At 38.9% G+C, this 15141-nt stretch overlaps 1 protein-coding gene and 1 non-coding gene across 2 annotated transcripts in view; both read right to left on the bottom strand.

Annotated features, from left to right (window-relative positions):
* Bmp6 (bone morphogenetic protein 6) overlaps window positions 1-15141 on the bottom strand; it is a 164568-nt gene that overhangs the window by 22568 nt on the left and 126859 nt on the right. The window contains exon 2 of the mRNA XM_027948267.2: window positions 14890-15082. Coding sequence (XP_027804068.1) covers window positions 14890-15082 — 193 coding nt within the window. The remainder of the gene's footprint in view (window positions 1-14889; window positions 15083-15141) is intronic.
* Trnaa-agc (transfer RNA alanine (anticodon AGC)) lies at window positions 3374-3446 on the bottom strand. The gene has a single exon. It is a non-coding gene; the product is annotated as a tRNA-Ala (tRNA).

Genomic DNA, 15141 nt, shown 5'->3' with positions numbered 1-15141 from the left:
TGTCTTTCAGAGAATGCTCAATGTTATCCCAAATATAGGGCATGATTTTTCTCATATTGTTATCATCCTAGCAAATTAAATTCTTAATAAGCCTAACTGGATAAGATTTATAGAAAAATTTTTAAATTTTACCCTACAGCTGAAGTCTACTGACCAGCATGCCACCCACCAAGACTTGCAGAGTTGAGGTTGGTAGGTGTGATTATCCCAGTGCGCTCCCTCTTGTCACACAGTCCAAGGCACCTGCCCACATCAGGACACTCCAACAGGCTGAGAGCACCACGGGCCAAACTCAGTGTGTCTTTGTCTTCTTTGTCCTTTGAGAAGTGCACAGGCACCTGAGCTCTGGTGGCTGGGTTTAATCCTTTGTGATAAAGTGCAACCGTGAATATCATACCACCCTGGGGCTGGGGATATAGCTCAGTTGGTAGGCTGCTTGTCTTGCATGCACAAAGCCCTCGGTTTAATCCCCAGCATCACAAAAAAGATCACATCACCTGGTCAAAATACAACTGTTTCCCGCCTACCATTTTACTAGGAAGATTTATAAGTTTGAAATTTATGTGAGATATAAATCTCACAAGATTTATATGTTTGAAATTTTAAGAAATGTTGGATAAGGTGACTATCTCCTGTTCATTTCTTCAAAACGCATTCCTTTGCCATGTATGTGTCTGGACTCAGTGGTAAATTAAGGTATCAGACAACATTTATATATTGATGAATAGATTTCCATATGCAGTAAGGAAAACTGAGTTTTAAAACTGAAAGTAAAAAATAATTCAAGGAAATGAAATAAATCAAGCTCTTGCTTTTTAAAATTTCCCTTATGTAAGGTATTATAGATTGAATTTAAACTTTTACAACTAGAAAGATACAAAATGAATAGGATGTTATTAATTTTTTTATTGGTACATATAACTTATACAGAATAGTGGCTTTCATTGTGGCAAATCTATATACACATATACTTGACCGATTTCACTCCTAACACCTGCCCAACCCCCTCTTCCAACCTCGCCCTGATTCCCTTCCTCTACCCTAATGGTCTCCCTTCTAATTTCTTTTATTTTTTAATTGACTTAAAAAAAATAAATGATAGCAGAATGCATTACAATTCTTATTATTCTTATACATCACAATTTTTCATATCTCTGGTTATATATAAATTATGTTGACTCCAATTTGTGTCTTCATGCACGTACTTTGGATAATGATGACCATCACATTCCATCATCCTTGCTAATCCCCTGCCCCCTCCTTTTCCCTCCCACCCCTCTGCCCTATCTAGAATTCATCCCCACCCCACCCCACTATGAGTCAGCCTCCTCATATTAGAAAAAACATTCAGCATTTGTTTTGGGGGGATTGGCTAACTTTACTTAGCATTATCTTCTCCAATGCCATCCATCCTGCAAATGCCATGATCTTATTCTCATTTATTGCTGAGTAATATTCCATTGTGTAGGTATGCCACATTCATCCACTGAAAGGGCATCTAGGTTGGCTCCCCAGTTTAGCTAGTGTGAATTGTGCTGCTATAAACATTGATGGAGCTGTGTCTCTTCTACTTTCATGGACTCTCTTTTTCTTCCTGACTTTTTTCTCTCTAGCTTCCACATAGGAGAGACCGCATACATCCGAGTCTGACTGACTTTACTCAAAATTATGGCCTCCAGTTCCATCCATGCTCCCACAAATGGCAATTTCATTCTTCTTTTTGGCCAAATAAAACTATTGTGCATACATGCCACATTTTTCTTTATCCATTCATCTACTGATGGACACTCAGGCTGATTCCATACTAGGCTGTCATGAGTAGTGCTGTGATAAACATGGGTATATATTACTACAGTAAGCTGAGTTTAATTCTTCTGGATAAACAACAAGGGGTAGAATGGCTGGATCATATGGTAGTTCTATTTCTAGCTTTTTAAGGAACCTCCATACTGATTTCCACCGTGGCTGTACCAATTTACGGTCCCAACAAAAACGTATAGGAGTTCCTTCCCAGCGTCCATACCAGCATTTATTGTTATTTGATTCTTGATGATTGTCGTTCTAACCAGAGTGAGATGGAATTTCAGGGTAGTTTTGATTTGTGTTCCTCTTGGAGCTAAAGATGTGAGCAAATGCTGGCCATTTGGACTTCTTTTGAGAAGTGTGTGTTCATTTGTCCACTTATTGATTGGGTTATTTGGTTTTTAGTGTTGACTTTTTTGAGTTCTTTATAAATTTTGAATATTAATCCTCTGTTGGATGAGTACCTGGCAAAGATTTTCTCCCCTTCTGTAGGTTGTCTCTTCACTCTGTTAATTGTTTCCTTTGCTGTGCAGATGCTTTTTAATTGACACCATACCATTTATTTAAATTTTATTTTATTTTATTTTTTGCTCTCATTTCTTGAGATGTAAAGCTCCTTCCATTTCAGGAAGTCTTTGCCTATGAAGCATTTCACCCAGTCTTACTTCAAACAGTTGCAAAGTTTCTGGTCTTATGCTTAGGCCTTTGATCCATTTTACACTGACTTTTGTACAGGGTGAGACATAGGGATCTAGTTTCCTTCTTTTACGTATGGAGAATCTGTTTCCAGCACCATTTGTGAAAGAGACTTCCTTTTCTTCAATGCATGCTTTTGACACCTTTGTCAAGAATCAGGTAACTGTAGCGGTCTGGGTTTGTCTGTGTGTCTTCTATTATGTTCCATTGGTCTCCAAGTCTGTTTTTATGCCAACATCAAGTTGTTTTGTTACTGTAGTTCTATAGTCTAATTTGAAGTCCGCTATCACGATGCCTCTACCTTTGCTCTTTTTGCTCAGGACTGCTTTTGCTATTCTGGGTCTTTTGTTCTTCCTTGTGCATTTTAGGGTTGCTTTTTTTCTAGTTCTGTGAAGAATTTCATTGTTACTTTAATGGGGACTGCATGAAATCTGTAGTTGCATTTAATGATATGACCATTTTAACAATATTAACCTTACTATCCATGAACATGGGAAGTCTTTCGATCTTTTAGTATCATCTTCAATTACTTTCTTCAATGATCTATAATTTTCACTGTCGAGTTTTCACCTCCTAGATTAGGTTTATTCCTAGGCATTTTACGTTTTTTTTTTTTAATATTTATTTTTTAGTTGTAGTTGGACACAATACCTTTGTTTTATTTGTTTTATTTATTTTTTTAAAGAGGAGAGAGAGAGAGAGAGAGAGAGAGAGAGAGAATTTCAATATTTATTTTTCAGTTTTCGGCAGACACAACATCTTTGTCTGTATGTGGTGCTGAGGATCAAACCCAGGCCGCACACATGCCAGGCGAGCGCGCTACCTCTTGAGCCACATCCCCAGCCCAATACCTTTGTTTTATTTATTTATTTTTATGTGGTGCTGAGGATCGAACCCAGGGCCTCACACTTGCTAGGCGTGTGCTCTACCACTGAGCCACAACCTCAGCCTCATTTTACGTTTTTGAAGCTACTCTGAAAGGAATTGTTTTCCTGATTTCTTTCTCAGCAGATTTGTTATTGGTATAGAGAAAAGCTATTGATTTCTGTATGTTGATTCTGCATCCTCCCACTTTGCTGAATTTATCAGCTCTTGAAATCTTCTGGTAGAACCTTAAAGGTATCCTAAATTTATGATATCATCGGTGAATAGGGATAATTTGACTTCTTCCTTCCTATTAATATCCTCGCCCCCATCCCTCTCCCCTTGCCTAAATGCTTTGGCTAAAATTTCAAGTACTATATAGAATAGGAGGTGAAGATGCCTTGTCTTAGTCCTGATTTTAGGAGAAATGCTTTCCATTTTCCCAGTTTGATTTTGGCTTTTATTTTGTCATACAGAGCTTTCTGATGTAAGTAATTTCCTTCTAGCCTTTGTTTCTTCAGGGTTTTTATTTTATTTTATTTTTTTATCATTAAGGGGTGTGGAATTTTGTTGAAGGCTTTTTCTGTTGAGATGATCCCATGGTTTCTGTTCATGGTTCTATCTATGTAGAGTATTACAGTTATTGACTTGCATATATTGAATCATTCTGGAATCCCAGGGATGAAACCTACTTTATGGTGTATGATTTTTTTTAATGTGTTCTTAAATTCACCAAATGTTTGCTAATATCTTAATGAGGATATTTTGCATCTTTGTTCATTAATGATGCTGATCTGAAGCTTTCTTTCCTTGACATACTTTTATCCAGTTTTGACATCAGGGTGATACAGGATTTGTAGGATGAGTTTGGGAGCATTCTTTCCCTTTTAATTTCATGGAATAATGTGAGGAATACTGCATTAGTTCTACTTTAAAAATCTGGTAAAATGCAGCTGTGAATCTATCTGGCTCTTGGATTCTCTTTTTCTTTTAAAGCTCTTAAAATTTAGGCAAGGTTTTTATCAGTTATTAAAATGATAATATTACATGCTTTATCTTACCAATTCTTCTTCTGTTTTTCACGTTCCTTCCCACTCCATTTTTTTCTTTTTTATTTATTTTTACATTTTTAAAATTAACTTTTTAATAAAAATGACAGTGGAATGCATTACAATTCTTATTACACATATACAGCACAAGTTTTCATATCTCTGGTTGTATATAAAGTATGTTCACACCAATTCGTGTCTTCATACATGTACTTTGGATAATGATGTCTATCCATTCCACCATCCTTGCTAACCCCCTGCCCCCTCCCTTCCCCCCCCATCTGCCCTATCTAGAGTTCGTCTATTCCTCCCATGCTCCCCCTCCCTACCCCACTACGAGTCAGCCTCTTCATGTTTTATTATTATTGATTTGTTTAGGTTTTCTATATTCTCTTTGTTTAGTTTCACTAGATCATATATCTAAAAACTCACCCATTTCATCTACATTTTTCAGCTTGTTGGAATTTAAGTTTTCAGAATAGTCCCTAATGATCCTCTAGATTTCAGTTGTATCTGTTGTAATAACCCCATTTCATCTTTAATTTTTTTTTTTTAATTTGGATCTTCTTTCTTTTGGTTAGTTTGGCTAGGGGCTTATCAATCTTGTTTATTTTTGCAAAGAACCAACTCTGGTTCATTGATCTTTTGTATTATTCTTTTAGTTCCTATTTCACTAATTTTAGCTCTAATCTTCATTATTCTTTTCCTTCTCTTTTAGGATTGGCTTGTTCTTGTTTTTCTAAAATCCTAAGATATATCATTGTTTATTTGAGATCTTTTTAATGTAGGCACTCAAAGCTATAAAATTCCCTCTTCTCAGATAGTACCTCTGCTATATCCCAGAGATTCTGGTATATTGTGTCTCTATATTTTTTATTCTAAGAACTTTTATATTTCTTCAATGACCCACTCATCAAAAGTATATTGTTCAATCTCTATGGACATGTATAGTTTCTGTTTCCTCTTGAGCTACCTACTCCTTAAAAAGAGTAATGGCTAGAGGTTACTAATCCCTTCCTCTTTTTGTATTACTCACCAGGTTGCCATGTGCAGTGACCTGGGATCACAGCTGGTTCAAATGGCTCTCGGCAAGTACAAGGCAGGATGGAATGGAAAGTACCATCGACTGCAGTTTACTCTGGACAGATAGATGGCTGCATTCCCAGGGCAGGGTGGACATGGAGTTGTAAATGGGATGTTCTGGTGGCTGCCATTTAGTTCTGACTGGAACTTAGTTGGGTGATATCTGTTCCAGAGAGATTAGATCAACACATCCTGGGATGGGCCAATGTGCTCTCTGCTGTGTACCTGGTTCTCCAGCACATCCCAAGAACTCTAGTCACAGGGCAGGGCCACCAAGGAGGAACATGGCACACAGATTTGGCCCCAATGTACTCTTTCTTGCCCTCTCTTCAACACACCAGAATTTCTAGGTCTTTCTGACTCTCTGACTGTCCAGTACTGAATTTCAGTAAATCCTCTCAGTTATCCACCTCCCGTCACTGAGAAGCGGTCTTCCCACTGCTTTGATTCTGAGCCACAGAGAAACTGGAAAATGCAGCTTTCCTCCACCCCACCATCTTGGCTTCTCTACCAACAGGACATTCGAAAATAAAGTACTATGCAGCCTGGTAAACTGCTACACATACATTCACGGATATGGGGAGCAAGGGTGAACAAACATTACTGTATAATTGGTTAAGTCTTAACTGATTTCATGCCACTGGACACTACTCCATTTTCACCCCAATGCTCGCATGGTAAAAAGATGCTTTAAATATCACCTCGTTACCTAGATTCTAAAGGCTATTTCATTTTTAACAAGCCAGTGTAAATCACTTTGTGTTAGGATATGAATGTAGTCAACACTAATGTAGTGTTTACTTGGTGACTATTCCAAGTGCTCTTACATATGTCAACACCTCACAAATACCATATGAGATCAATACTATTAATACCAGCACAGGTTTACAGGTGAGGAAACTGAGGCACCAAGAGGGTAAGTAGCCTGCTCACTGTCACATAGCTAGTAAAATGCAGAGCTGGGATTTGAGCCCAGGCCATTTGGCCCAAGTGTTATGCATGATCTTAACCATCATCCCAGTGGTCCTCCAGGATAGCCTGGTCAGACTCCCCTGAGTGACTTGTTAATACAGAGTTCTGTCCCTCACCTTGGAGCTTCTGGTTCAAGGGGCCTGGGCTGGGGCCTGAGAACTTGCATATCTAGCAGGTTCTACATTGATGCCAATTCTGCTGGTCTGGAAAGCACTCTTTATGAGCTGGGGATTCAAAGCACACATCCTCTTCATTAGATATGATAGTACCAACTCTCTCTGTGTTTTAGACTTACGGCTGAAAGCCATCTGCTCTCAAGATGTCTTGCTTCTCTCCCTAAAACAGTGCAAACCAGCTGGAAGCTGCTCCACAGGGACATGTGTGACATGTGTGACTGGCTTAACCCTCGGGGAGTTATCAGGTTAGGCTAATAAGCAGAATCGCAGGAAAGAGAAATCCAAAGTAGCAGTGTTTCTGAAGACATAATTCTATGTGTCCAAGATGGAAAGAGGGGCAAAGCGGATAGTTGCTTTACACATATTCATGGCAACTACCCTAGTGACCAGCTCAGGCTGGGGGAAGATTGCCACCCGGTTTTCAACATGTTACATCCAAATATTACCTCTGTCATTTCTCCAATCCCATATTTCCACATCCTTGACCAATGAAACAAAAACACTGCTAATTTGTAATTTTTAAGACAGAGAGAAAGAGAGGTCTCACAAAATAATCTTAACCACGAACATGGGCTGCCTCCCACCAAGCTAGAAAGTCTTGCACAGAGGTGCGTGCAGTCAAAGCAAGCTGTTTTCTAGGAATGAATAACACATGGGGCACAGTTTCCAAAAACCAAAACTTGCTTTTCTGTCATCATAGTTTACCAAGTGGATAAGCGGTTCCCCAAGAATCCTGTCCTCAGTGACTGGCCCACCGGATTCCCCTCCACCATAAAATATTTTAGCATTCTTCTGAGTTACATTTTTGGATAACTGGACCTTAGAAATAACAGAACACTGATAAGTGGAAGAACAAAGTTTGGAAGCCTCTTAAGATTTTGTCGGTTCTTTCATTTGCAGGCACATCATTCTGGATAAAGAATATGAAACAAGTTACAAAACCTGAGCTGTGGCTCAGTTGTATCATCCCCTTTTGGGTGGCAAAGGGACAAATCCTGAAATGTTCATTGCTTGCATGAGCCCCACACTGAGGGAGCCAAAGACTATCATTCCAGCAGTTAGATTTCAGGAGTCCAGGTGGATCATAGCTGTGAAATCCAGGCACAAGAGAAACAAGTGTGGCTGGGCACAGTGATAAAAGCTTTGGTTTTCCTCTCACACCCTGGCTTTCTCAAATTTGCCCTTCCCTTGAAAAAGGAAACCCGTCTGAGCCGTCTAAAAAGGTTAAATTTTTATCTCCTCTCCAACAGATAGCACTGAATATCCAACTGAATTCAAAGAACAGTCTGTGAATGCTTTTCTAAAGAAACTACTCTCCTAGATCCTGGAACTGGATCAACTACTGGGTCCAGGTCTTACAGAACTACAACATTTGGCTAATGATGCAAACACCAATATTCATAGGAATTTGTTTAAAAAGATTCGTACATGAAAAAAAAATCACACACACACACAAAAAAGTTACTATCTTTCAGAGACTTATGCTTCTGCCCTGATGCAGCAAACTAACACTCTCACCAAGAACAACTAAAAATAATGGTTCAGCTGAAAAACAGCAACAAAATAAAAACCTGATTGAAGTCGTCTTTAGAGCAACTGGTAAGGCGATACTTCATGGGTCAAGACCAAGACCTCTGAGACAAGGGGATTCACTGAGGTGAGCCCTGCATTTGTGGTTGTCTTTTCACTGCAGAGCATTTGCTAATTCCCAGCCTGAGGCATGCACCAAAGAGAAAGAAGCAGGGGCCTGGAGTCTGGAGCAGTATCACTGGCTAGGGATCAAAATTAGAGTTCAAGGCAGGTAGGACATGAAGGGCGAAGGTCCCAGAGGAAGGAGGCTCCACAGAAGGGGATGTGTGAAGGTGACCTCATACGAGTTGGACTCACGCCTTGTATGTATCCAAGTTGGGCGGTCCTTTTTCTGCTTCGAGATCTGGTGGCCTTGAACCCCAATATTTTCATTTGAGATATTTGCCAAAGATTAGCTATGTATACATGGGATGAGAAGTCGAGAAAACAAGCAGAAAGAAAATGTTGAGAGGCTTAATAGCAGAGTTTTGGGCAGTCCCATGAATCTGTGGAGTGAAAAAGTAGAGTTCAGAGCCCACCAAGGAAGAGGGCCTCCGGTAAGTGTCCTAGACTTTCAGCCGAAAACCCTGAAGGGCTAGACTGGGGGAGAAATGGAAGACCAGAAACAGATGAGCCATAGCAGATCCCGAAACCTCCACTGGAACAAAAAGAACTGGGTGACTTGCTGGCCGTGTATCTGACTTCCAGAAGAAGCATAAATCCAGTCTAGAGAGAGGTAACGATATCTAGAAATGTTTTATTAAATAATGTCCAAGGTGTAATAAGCACAAAATTATCAGGCATGCCAAGGAATAAGATCAAGGGGACAAAAAGATAATGGAAATAGACCTATAGGGGACCCAAGGAGGAGGGTTATCAGATACGATCTTTGAATGAGTCTTATATAAAACTAATACTAAATCACAAATTGAATTTCTCTCAGGTTGTGAAATTGGCTCAGCACTTGATAGTATTTTAATATGGTAGCCATATTAACACTATAAAGGAAAAAAAATCAAATGATTCATCCCGAAAGGTTCAGAATAAACATTTGATTAACATTTCACCTCAGGGCTAGGGCACAGCTCAGGGGCAGAGCACTTGCCTAGCAAGCGCAAGGACCTGGGTTCAATGCCTGATACCACCAACATTTTTTCCACATTATTTCCTAATTTAAATTAAAACTATTGTAAAACTAGGAATAGAGAATAATTTACTTAATCTAAAAATGTGTCTATAAAAACATTTACAACAATTCATCATCTTTCATAATAATAATAAATCTACACCCCCCCCATTAGAAATCTGACAGATACTAGACAGATACACTGTACTAGACATCCTAGCCAGGACAATAAAAGAAGAAAGAGAAACAAAATAAAAAATCGGAATTGAAAAGGAAAAAATAAAACTGATATTTATAGAAATTTTAGAAATTCCAAAAGACTTTACAGGAAAAAAATTAGAATTAACATGTAATTATTCAAGGTTACTGGCTACAAGATCAATATATAAAAATCAGTTGTATTTATATATATAGTAGGAGAAAAAACTCTGAAATTTTTAAAAATGTAATTTACAATAAAATTATAAAACTTTACTACCTAAATTAATCTAATAAGAAGATTTGACACACAAAAAACAACTAGACATTATTGAAAGTTATTAGAGAAAGCCTAATAAATGCTATATGCTTGAATGTAACACTCAATATTGGTGAGATGTAAATTATTCCCAAGTTGAACTCTACATTTAATGAAATTCCAATCAGAATCCCAGCAAGTTTTTTTTTTGCTTTTTTTCACTTTTATGGAAATTGACAAACTAATTTTAAAGTTTATGTGGCAATATAAATGGCCATTAGTATCCAAAAGAGTCTCAAGAACAAATTTGGAAAACTTACACACCAGATATCCATCCTCATTGTCAATCTAAAAGAATTAAGACAGTGTAGTATTGGTGCAAGAGGAAAGAAAAATAACCAATGGAACAAAATAAAGATCCCAGAAATAGACCCACACCTGGGCAATCACCTAATATATAATGTGCCCCTGAGGTACATGGGAAAAGGCCAGTATTTCCAATAAATGTACTGAGTCGATCAAGTTTTCAATTCTTATACAGCTGGCCTATCTAATAATCTACTTCATTATCTCACTTGTGGTCTCAAAACCCTACCGTAGCTTTGCTCATTCTGCTGAGATCAAAGTGTCTACATCTTGCTGCCTCTTGGGTGTCCCTACCATGACTCAAATATATCCAAACCTGAACTCATCTTTATCCCCCTTTCTTAACTTATTCCTGCATTCCTTATTGTGAATGGCTCAGAATTTCAAACTAAAAATTCTGTAAAAATAAAAATGTGTCTTTGCCCTTCCATGGTTATTTTCTCTGCTAGGAAAATTATGTTCTATCCATAAAATAAGTCTAAATTTGAAATTTTGTCAAAAAATTAAGGCAATAAGTAAGTCTAGGATTAATCCTTGGGGATTCAGCAGTCCAGAATTGGCTTGGTTGACCTAAGAAAACCTTTCTACAAGTTTTGAAAATCAACTCTAAAGCAATACTGCCTAACATGTTGATTCTAACATGTGTTTGTTCAGATCCTGAGGATTCTGAAGTTAGGATGAAACATATGAAACTTAAAAAAAAAATGAACACCAGTCTTTCTAGCCATCCATCCATCCATCCATCCATCCATCCATCCATCCATCTTTGTTTCTTTTCAAACAGAGGAGTTTGTTTTGATGTTGCTTATTCCAGGATGATATACATTTTAAATCTGTAACTAGTTCTCACTTTTAATGTCTTTCAAAAAACTGTACCTAGAACTTGGAAAAGTTTTCACAGACACAGAAGACACCAGAAGACCATCACTGCAAAACAACACAACTGCCAAAACACAGAACAGAATGTCAAAACTAACAGAGGCGAGTATGGCCGATTCATGAACCAAAGAGGACCATGATTCAGAAACTAAACACGCTCTCTGTTAAAACTTCTGGTTGACTTCCAAGAGATTCTCTTTGACTTCTAAGTATACAAAGTTCAGTTAAGAACATTAAAGATGTGCCTTTAAGCAAACAAGAAATGTAGATGAAAATGATATTCTTTCTAGGCCTCAGGATTGCACCATTCATCTAAAGAAAGAAAGGTCATAAGAACATATGAAGAGCCACATGGCGCCATCATGCTACTTCACAGGAGGATGAAAAGTCAAAAGGTATTCGGAGCAGTCTGTCCTCTAACTGTGAAGACAGCGTAGTGTGGGAGCCACACAGAAAACTATAGGAAAGAAGTAAATGGACAGTAGTGTCAGAATCAGGACAAGAACTCAGACTTTGGGGAAAATTTACTCTTTCTTTCTGTCCACACCCCTCCTCTAGAAAAGTTGTTACTAAATCAATGGTTGACCAAGGGGACAAAGAATTGCAAAGGTTCCCTGCAGGAAGGCCTCAACTGTCAAAGTCCCAGGACCTGAATTCTCACAAACACATTTTAGCTGCCAATGGAATGTTCTCTTGGCCCTTCAGACAGAGACCACATCGGAGACGGAGTGGGAGGACCTGACATAGGGAGACCGCTCACCTCTCTGAACCTCACCTTTATCTTGAGACGGTTCCCATGTCACAGTAAAATCCTAATTTGAGAATTTCAGAGAAGGCTTTCCCCGAACTGTTAGTTCTATATAAATGCAAATCTTTATCAGCATCATCATAAGGGCATAATGATTTATAATTATCGAAATTGACATCAAACGTTTTTTTGGTGGGGGTGTATGTTCTGGAGATCAAATCCAGGCCTCATGTATGCCAGGCAAATGCTCTACCACTGAGCCACATCCCTAGCCCACCAAACTCACCTTAAAATGTAAATATCACCCAATACTATGGAGTTAAATTTTTTAAAAAATAAATAAATAAAATGCAAAGGGCAACTCGGACTTGAAATTAGTGCCGACCGTTGAGCTGATGATCTCACTTTAATATATGGGTCGTTTCAGATCTTTCCATGATTTAAGACTCTATCTAAGAGCTGATTCTCAAATTTTGGGTAAAATATCAAGTGCTTCCCTGATATTTCCAAAAGCACCATTTATTCAAAGTACTCACTTTAAAAAAAAAAAAAAAAAACTTACCTGGTCCAATTGTCTCTTATCAGTTAAAACACACGTTTCTGCACAGCGCAAAGTGGAGACCTGCCTTCCAAGAATCTTCCCCAACCCTCCCTGGGCCAGGTTTTCTGACTGCCTCCTGTGTCAGAAATCCCAGGTCGTCCCTTCTTCTGCCCTCAGTTGAATGTAGGACTCAGCATTGAAAAACCTGACTCCCCGACCCCCCTTTTCAAGGATGCCAACTATTTCGCAACACAAACACTTCTTACATGAAGTGAACCCATCAAGGGTTACAAATGTCACTTAAACACAGATTTGGACACACAAGTTTCCTTACAAGCCTGGAAAGGGATTTTGGGCCAAGACACCCCAAGACAGATGGGGAGATCAAACCAGCCCCCACAAGGAGTCCTGCGGTCAGACCTGGAGGCCTCTGGAAGAACATTAGAGGCAGCGGGAGGCCTGGGCTCCCAGCCCACAGATAGGGAAATCTGGCCAACCTGGAACCCTTCAAAAGCATGAGCTTCTCCAATTCTCCCAATATCCCCCCTCTCCTATGCTCCAAAATCAAACAATCCAAATGCCAAATGCTCCCATCCTAGAAGACCAAGAAATGACAGCTCTCTGCTTTGATAGGGAGCCATCCAAGGTTGGGACCCTCGGACTTTGTTTTCCAAACTCACTGTTGGCCTCAAGAAGTATGTCACCGCCATTTGAAGCCCAAGGCAGCTGTTGTTTTTTGGCTCAAGTTCAGTGTAAACCTTACAAAGTTTCTGTTAGCTCCTTTAAAAATAATAATAATAATAATAATAATATTTATTATAATAATATTTATAATAATAATAATATATTATATAATAATAATAATTATTATTATTATTTTGAAAAATTCCATAGTCACTAAACTTCCAGCTTAGTGTTTTTACTCTAATGCTTTTCCCCCAGGACAGAGAAAACCATGTTTCCCAAACAAACTTCTGAACCAAAAAAATGTACCAGTACAAAAAGTTATTCCCACCAGAGAAATGTAATGGAATAATTAGATTGAAAAATCTATATGTAAAGCCATTCCAGAGAACTGCTGAGTGCCAGTTCTCTCCAAATTATCAAAAGATGAATATCTAGCTATGAATAATTTGCTTCCCAAAAGAACCCCCCCCCCCCACAACAGCAAAGCCATCGCATATGCTTTTATTTAGGAGTGACAATCAGGCTTTGGAAACCTTCCCTTTCATTCTGACTTTTGATCCATCATAAAGATACCACAATGGCTGTGTTTAGTCATTATTTAGCTGTCCCAGCTTGGAACTCATCTACAACCCTCAGTGGATACTCCACACCATGACGAATTCCCAGCACCTGCCATCACTCTGTCTTCCTCCATTCACCCCATTAGAGACTTGAACACGTACAAGGGTTCAATGCGGGTGATGCTTTCAAAACAAAAGTGAACCCTTCATAGGTCAAGTTCATGATTCCAAGGATTTCAGCATGCATATTTGTGACAGACCCACACACAGATCAATAAGTTCAGAAGAAACCAAAGTCATTCCTAAACCTTTGGAAATTCTTGGGAAGTCAACAGTCTTCCAAGACCAAAAGCAAGAATCTGGATGCATTTTATAAAACCAAAAGTGACAAATTCTTTAGAATGCTTGTAAGTGCAGGGTTCCTGCCCTCCAATACACTGTTTTTCTTTCTTACCTTTTTATCTACCATATAATTGCCAGAATATTATGTCACTGGCTTAATTTCGACCTTGTGCACACTGAGAACTACACAGCGATGCTAACCTAGGCATTATGTGCTTGATTCTCCCTGGACTGACCCCTTAAGTACCAAGCAAAATCCAAAGTCATTGGCTGCTTTTCTGTGCACTACAGATTTGAACTACCTGCTGCGACACTTTATCCTTCTGCCCAGTTTTTCAACCATCACTCCATGGAAGCTTTTATTATTATTATTATTATTATTATGCAGCTCCATGAACATATGTCATTGCAGCTTTTTTAAAAAATGGTCTAGACTCATTTTAGGAAACAAGAATAAAATAGCCACATTGGAAAAAAAACTATCATTCCCTTATATCCATATGGTAAAAAATACATTAAACCCACTTACTCAAAGGTGAAATCATGCGTGTTTATTAAATGCACAAATAACCTTGTTGTCATCTGAATTAGTATCATTTATAAGCAACATTATATAAATTTAATGTGTGCATTTATTTTAGCCACCCCTGCCCGTCATTCAAAGTGGAGACCAAACAATAATGGAAAACATTTTATCCCCAATACAGTTGTCTGGTCACAAAAGGTGCTTAGTAAGTCCTCCTAGCTGGCTTGCTCAGGAAAAGATAAGTATTTGGGAAATTAGCTTATTGGGGGAAAAAAAAAAAAGTCTTTTCGGCTGAACAGCACCCTGGAGAACACCCACCTCCTCATGTTCACGGGCTGTCCCTCCACTGCTAAGCACCTTCCACAGACACACTTGGGGTCATGTGACGACGGAGGGTGAGAAATGGGGCCGGGCCCACCTTGGGGGCTTCCTTGAGCCTTCATACCTGTGCTGATGCTCCTGTAAGACTTGATAAATGCTGATAAGAAAAGTTTGGTTTTTAAAACTGCCCACAACACAGTCCTTGTAGATGCGGAATTCTGCAGCCGTCACAGCCTCACCCTCAGGAATCTGGGATAAGTTGAACTTGAACTCTTTGTGGTGTCGCTGGCGAGGGGAGAACTCCTTGTCGTACTCCACTATAGGATTAAACAAGAGAGAGTGACAGCTATTGTTATTGACTAAGGGCCACAGGCTC

This window comes from Marmota flaviventris, chromosome 6 (assembly GCF_047511675.1).
Source record: "Marmota flaviventris isolate mMarFla1 chromosome 6, mMarFla1.hap1, whole genome shotgun sequence".
Taxonomy (NCBI): domain Eukaryota; kingdom Metazoa; phylum Chordata; class Mammalia; order Rodentia; family Sciuridae; genus Marmota; species Marmota flaviventris.
The sequence above is the reverse complement of the archived record's forward strand: the minus strand, read 5'-3'. Positions and strand labels throughout refer to the sequence as shown.